At 32.5% G+C, this 6000-nt stretch overlaps 1 protein-coding gene across 1 annotated transcript; it reads left to right on the forward strand.

Moving 5' to 3' along the window:
- The first annotated feature begins 4030 nt into the window (after positions 1 to 4030).
- LOC137822330 (uncharacterized) lies at positions 4031 to 5494 on the forward strand. The gene is made up of 3 exons (XM_068627215.1): positions 4031 to 4334; positions 4671 to 4918; positions 5378 to 5494. Exons 1-3 carry the CDS (start codon positions 4031 to 4033, stop codon positions 5492 to 5494), a joined length of 669 nt encoding a protein of 222 aa, XP_068483316.1.
- Positions 5495 to 6000: the final 506 nt, after the last annotated feature.

A 6000-nucleotide genomic window follows, 5' to 3' on the forward strand; every position in this document is an offset into this window, starting at 1 on the left:
ATTGCCTTTCTATTTTGATTGATTTAAATATTTAGTTTAAATTATGGTTATAGAGATCCAAAGTTGAATATGGAAAAATTTAGAAAAAATAACTCTTCAATCACATGGTTGAATTTTTTAAGTCTAGTACTTTTCAGTCTTTAATTTACTAATTTTTTCATACTTTATTGGAATAAACAAATTAAAATAATAAGAATCTATAAGTACTAAATTGTATCATGACTTACAAGAACATTAATTAATTCTTATTCTTATACAACAATGTACAAAAATTACTATCTCTTTATTATTGGCAAGAAAAAGTGGGGACACCAAAAATTCAAAACAAAACACTTCATAGACAGTTCCTCCTAAAATTCCAGATGAAATAAATATCAAAACAAGGTTAGAAAATAATAAGAAAAACATCAACATGATAGTAAACTAATTACACGACACCATTCAACCTATAGAAACTCTTGAACACTTTGATTTTGAGAATTTACATTAAAGTTCTATAACCAAAGGTAATAAAATGGAGAAAAAAAAACATACTATAAAATTCATCCAAAAAAAATTAATGGTAACTAATAAAAAAGTGCATTTCAGAATTTAGAATTGTATATAGGAATAATAGGGTCCATTTTGAAATTCTAAAGATTGAGAGTGATACGCTTTAGATTTAATAATAAAATTGCAAAAACAAAGTTGAATTGTGAAAACATATTAATGTATGAGGTCAACAATACTTCAAACCTTAACATAGAGAATCATTAAGCTACATTTGTTAGTTTGTTTGTAGGTGATATGATCCACACTAAAATTCCTATTTCCATGCGCAAAACATGATAACAAGGTTATACAAAAATATGTGAGGGTAAAGTACCTAACAATAATGGCAGCAAGGGAATCAATAGGGAGAATGAAATAATAAAGGTAAATGGTAGGGAGAGAGTTGTCGAAGTCATTGAAATAGGTGCAAGGGGGAGGCATGACAAGGGTCGAGAATTGAATTGGCCTAATGGAGTTGGTCCCTAAATCCTAATTTTTCCCAAATCAGAAGAGCGAAAAATACTAGAAAAGGAGCGAAAGAATAATGTAATCCGTCTAGAGAAAGAATAATATATACACGAGTTGGCCCGCTTCGTCCCGCCTGTGACCCAATGGGTTGATAGGTTAGGCTAATGCGAATTGGCGGGTTCAAAATGTTGGTTCGTCCCACCTAAATGACATTGGGCTAATGGAGGGTAAGAATAAAAATTAAGGTAGGTAATGGAAATAAAAGCTTAAGAGTTAAGTTAAGCATTTTGTTTTGGGCTTTTAAGTTAAGCATAGATTTTAATCTAGAACCAAAAAGATGAAGAGGGGGAGTAAGCTTACTCTCATGCACTACAAATAACAAGTTTTAATATTTTATGAAGTTAATAAAAGCTTAAGAGTTTCCTTATTCATCCTATTTCACACTCTTCTCCATCCTCTCATCCTTCTCTCAAGAACATAACATATATTGTCCCTTTTTACCACTTTTTCAAATTCATGGTAGCTAAAAGATAAGCTAGAACATACATATTGATTGTTGCCTTGAATAATCTCTTTCCTTTCATCACTTCCATTTTCTTACCCTATGAGAAACATGCATGCAAAGTGGTATTGGGAATTTTTTTTTATTTGGTATGTTTGAACTTATTAAGGTTGGATCAATTTAGCTGATCAATAAGTCCTTTTTGGTGTTTTGGTTTTTCTTCCTCTACTTTCCTTAAATACTAGGAACTTATGTTACGAGAAAATTTTCATTCTCTTTGATGAATTTAAATATGTCTAGAAAATGTTTTAGATGAAATACATTGTATAATAGTATGAAGGTATTTACCTAGGTGAAAAATTGATTTGGTTTGAGTATAGTGTGAATATTGAGTTATGAAACTATCATGGGAATAAGATATTCAAGTTTTACTAATAATATGAATCTTTTAGATAAATGTATTATGTGATAAAAAAAATAATGGAAGTTCATATACAACACTTTGTAAAATTTGTATAATAAAATATCCTAATTTGATGTGAGTGAGTTATAATATTTAACAAGTAAATTTTGATTATGTGTCAAAAGTGTTAATCTAAAGTGAAATATGTTATGATGTGATTCTTTGGTGACTTTTGTTAAAAGCGAGAAATATACACTATTGAAAAATTAGAAACAAATTTTAGAGACTAGAAATAATTAGTTGTTATGTTGACTAAATTAGATATATTTTAGGTACTAAAAAATATTGGTTTCTAAATTAGTTTATATTATTGTAACTAGTTTCTAAATTGGTATTTAATTATCTACCAAAGTTTTGGCTACTAATTATTTAGATTCTAAAGTTGATAGTTAAAACATTGGTAGTTAATTAAATATCAATTTAGAAACTATTTATAAATAATAGAAACTAATTTAGATACCAATAATTTTTTTATTCTCTAAAATTGGTTTCTATTTAATAAATGTTTTTTCTTATAGTGATAATTAATAAGATTATGAATGATTTTGTATTATATTAACATATTTTATTTAAAGAAACTATATGTATTGGTTCTTTTCAACTAGTTTAGCTTGTGTGTTATGTTGCTATTGGGATGATCATATACGTTGACATACAACCAGGTGATGTTACGTGTTAAAAAGTCAAAAGGACCAAAGTAGGGATTACTTGTATATGTCGTATGAAGAAACTTTATTCTAATGTTTTGAAATACTTGTTTCTGTAAATTTTAATATCTTTTATCAATAATCTATTTTTGGTAATTTGTATGTATAAATATATGTTTGTATTTTATTTTTTCATTCTTATTTATTATTAAGTTATATTTTAGGGATTATATTTATCAATGCTCTAGATTAGTTTCTTTTATAAAATACCTTAAAAAATTATAAAGTGTTGTCTTTTGCTTTCATGTATGATTAAGGAAGTTTACGTTTCCAATGATGAAATTTTTTAGTATGAATATAAGGGGGGTTAGGAGGTAGTATTAAGAGAAAGTACGTTAGAGATTTAATAAGTAAAGAGCAAGTAGATATGATCTGTTTACAAGAGACAAAATGTTTCAATTAGTAGAGAGAATTGTTGTTTCATCTAATGTTCTAATGATATTGAGTGGATTGAAAATGGTGCTTGCAATTATGCAGGGGAGATTATTACTATGTAGAGGAGGAACCGCTTTCAACTTACACGTTCCTTTAACGGGAAGAATTTTTCTATTATCGTAGGGGTGTGGAAGGTGGGTGTCGGGGTTCAGATTACTATTGTGAACGTCTATAGCTTTGGTTCATTGAAGGAAAAGAAATTAATTTGGGAAGAGATTAGTGTGATCAGAAGAAATCATAACAACAGGGTTTGGTGCGTGTTAGGGGATTTTAATTCTATTCGGGCTAGAAGGAGAGAAGAAACAGGTACTCAATGTCAGATTACATCAAAGAAATGAGAGAGTTTAATGACTTTATTGATAAATAGAAATTGGTCTATATCCCGATGGTGGGTAGAAAGTTTACTTAGTACAAACCAAATGGGTCTGTTAAGAGTATAATTGATAGGGTGCTGGTTTCCAGTGAGTGGTTGAATTTATGGCCGGATAGTAAACAATTTGTCCTCAGCAGGTCAGTTTCTTATCATTGCACATTAATTCTAAAACAATCGATTGTGGATTGGTGTCCAAAATTATATAGATGCTTGGATGTCAGGCAAAGAGATGGTAGGAAAAACTGGAAAAGCTAAATGCTAACTTAAAAAGTTGGAACAAAGATATTTTTGGGAATGTCAATCAGATTGGGGAAGATTTTAAAAAGAAAATTCAAGAGTTGGACGCACGTGACGACGAGAGTGAGTTAGACGAGCAAGGTTGTGAATAAAAGAGGTTTTTGCTAGCACAACAAAACAGGAACTTTTTCAAACAAGAAACGATTTTGCACCACGTCAAAAGTGAGTGAAACAGGGTGATCTCAATACTAGGTTCTTCCATTCAGTTATTAAATGGATGAGGGATAGGAATGTGCTAAACGGGGTTTTTGATAATGGTCAGTGGTGTGAGGATAAGGAGGTGGTTAAGGACAAGGTCAGAGATTTTTGAAGCTAGATTTGACAAATTTGAAGGGATTTCTATAAGACTGGACAATGTTAGCTTTAGTTCAATTTCAGATGAAGATAATAGTATGATGGTAGGAGTTTTTTCTGAAGAGGAAGTTAAATCAGTTGTTTGGAGTTGTGATAGTTATAAGAGTTCTGGCCATGACGACTTTAATTTCGGTTTTATTAAATTCGGTTGGGAGTTCTTAAAAGAGGATATTCTTTCGGTAGTTAACGAGTTCGCGGGTAGAGGTAGATAGCCCAGGGGGTCTAATGCGTCGTTCATTTGTTTGTTACCCAAGGTTGATAATCCCCAACAACTTTGTGATTTTAGACCTATCTCTTTGGTTGGTTGTTTATTAAAATGTATCAAAGCTCCTGTCACTAAGGTTGAAAAAAGTAATAACCAAAGTCATATATCCTAGACAGACAACTTTTCTTGAAGGAAAGGGGTTATTGGACAGTGTTCTCGTGGCTAATGAGGTCTTAGAGGAGATTAGAAAGAAGAAGAAAAGTTGGGTTTCCTTAAAGTTGATTACGAGAAGGTCTATGACTCTGTTAGTTGGGATTTCATCTTTTACATGTTAGGTAGGTTGGGTTTCTGTGAAAAATGGATTAGGTGGATCAAAGCCTGCTTGGAATCTTATTCTATCTCGGAGTTAGTAAATGGCAATCCAGCTAAGAAATTTCATCCACATAAGGGTCTTTGTCAAAGTGATCCTCTTGCGCCTTTTTTGTTCCTTATCATGGCTAATGTTTTGGCAAGGGTGTCAAGGAAAGTAGTTGAGCTGAACTTGGTTGAAAGTTTGGAGATCGGGGTTAAGGTAAAGGTAAAGGTAAATATGCTTCAATTTGTTGATGACACTTTGTTCTTTTGTGAAGCCAATACTAAAAGCGTGTTCACTAGTAAAGTAATGTTGAATTGCTTTAAGTTAACATATGGCCTTAAGGTTAATTTCTTTAAAAGTATGATTGGTGGGTTGGGAGTGGATAAGTTAATGATCCAACGTTTTATTGCGTTACTCAATTGTGATGTGATGAATACTCCATTTAAGTATTTGGGATTGCTCGTGGGGAGTTGTCATAAGAGATGTGCATTTTGGGTCACCGTATAGAAAGGATTAAAAGCAAAATGGGTAGGTGGAAAGGTAGATTCATGTCGTTGGCAAGAAGACTTTAATTTATTAAGTCTATTATCTCTTCCATTTCGTTGTTGTACGTTTATTTGTTTAAGTTGCCTTCTTTGGTGTTGAAGGAAATCGTGAAATTACAGAGGAATTTTTTGTGGGGTTAAGGTCTGGTTGGGAAGAAGAATGCTTGGGTTTCTTGGAGAAAGGTTTGTGAGCCGGGAAGCTGGTGGTCTTGGTATTTTGGATCTACGGTTATTCAATGTGGCTATGTTGGGAAAATGAATTTGGCAATTGGGTTCTGACAAGGGAGGGCTTTGGAAAGAGGTTATTGAATCAAAATACGACAGTTGGAGGAGTCTGAAAAAGAATAAGAGTTCTTACAATGAGTCTCTATGGTGGAGAGATCTGAAGGGATTTAGAGGATGAAGGAGTGGGGAAGGAATTTTAAGGGTTGCCTTGAGTGGACACTCGGTAATAGAAATAATATTCTGTTTTGGGATGATGTGTGGTTGGGTTCTGAAGCTTTGAAGAGTAGGTTTCCAAGATTTTTCTATTTATGTATTAGCAAAGATGCTTTCTTGGATTCTTTTGGAGAATGGGCCTCCAACTCTTGGAATTTGGTTATTAAGTGGAGAAGAGGTTTGTTCGATTGGGAAAAGACTCAGGAATTTCAGCTTATCCAGGAGCTTCAAGGCTCGTGTCTTGTCTTGAATAAGGAAGATAGCTAGGAGTGGAAGGATGACGTGAATTCGAGATACTCGATCAGTTCGGCCAACAGTATTTTAAGG

Source organism: Phaseolus vulgaris, chromosome 9 (genome assembly GCF_000499845.2).
Source record: "Phaseolus vulgaris cultivar G19833 chromosome 9, P. vulgaris v2.0, whole genome shotgun sequence".
NCBI classification, from domain to species: Eukaryota; Viridiplantae; Streptophyta; class Magnoliopsida; order Fabales; family Fabaceae; genus Phaseolus; species Phaseolus vulgaris.

Excerpts from the sequence above, each read along its gene's own strand:
- LOC137822330 (XM_068627215.1), top strand. The coding sequence starts at position 4,031 with ATGGTCAGTGGTGTGAGGATAAGGAGGTGGTTAAGGACAAGGTCAGAG. Across the intron at positions 4,335-4,670 it reads TAACGAGTTCGCGGGTAGAG|GTAGGTTGGGTTTCTGTGAA; the intron begins GTAGATAGCCCA and ends TTTACATGTTAG. Across the intron at positions 4,919-5,377 it reads GGGTTAAGGTAAAGGTAAAG|GTCTGGTTGGGAAGAAGAAT; the intron begins GTAAATATGCTT and ends TGTGGGGTTAAG.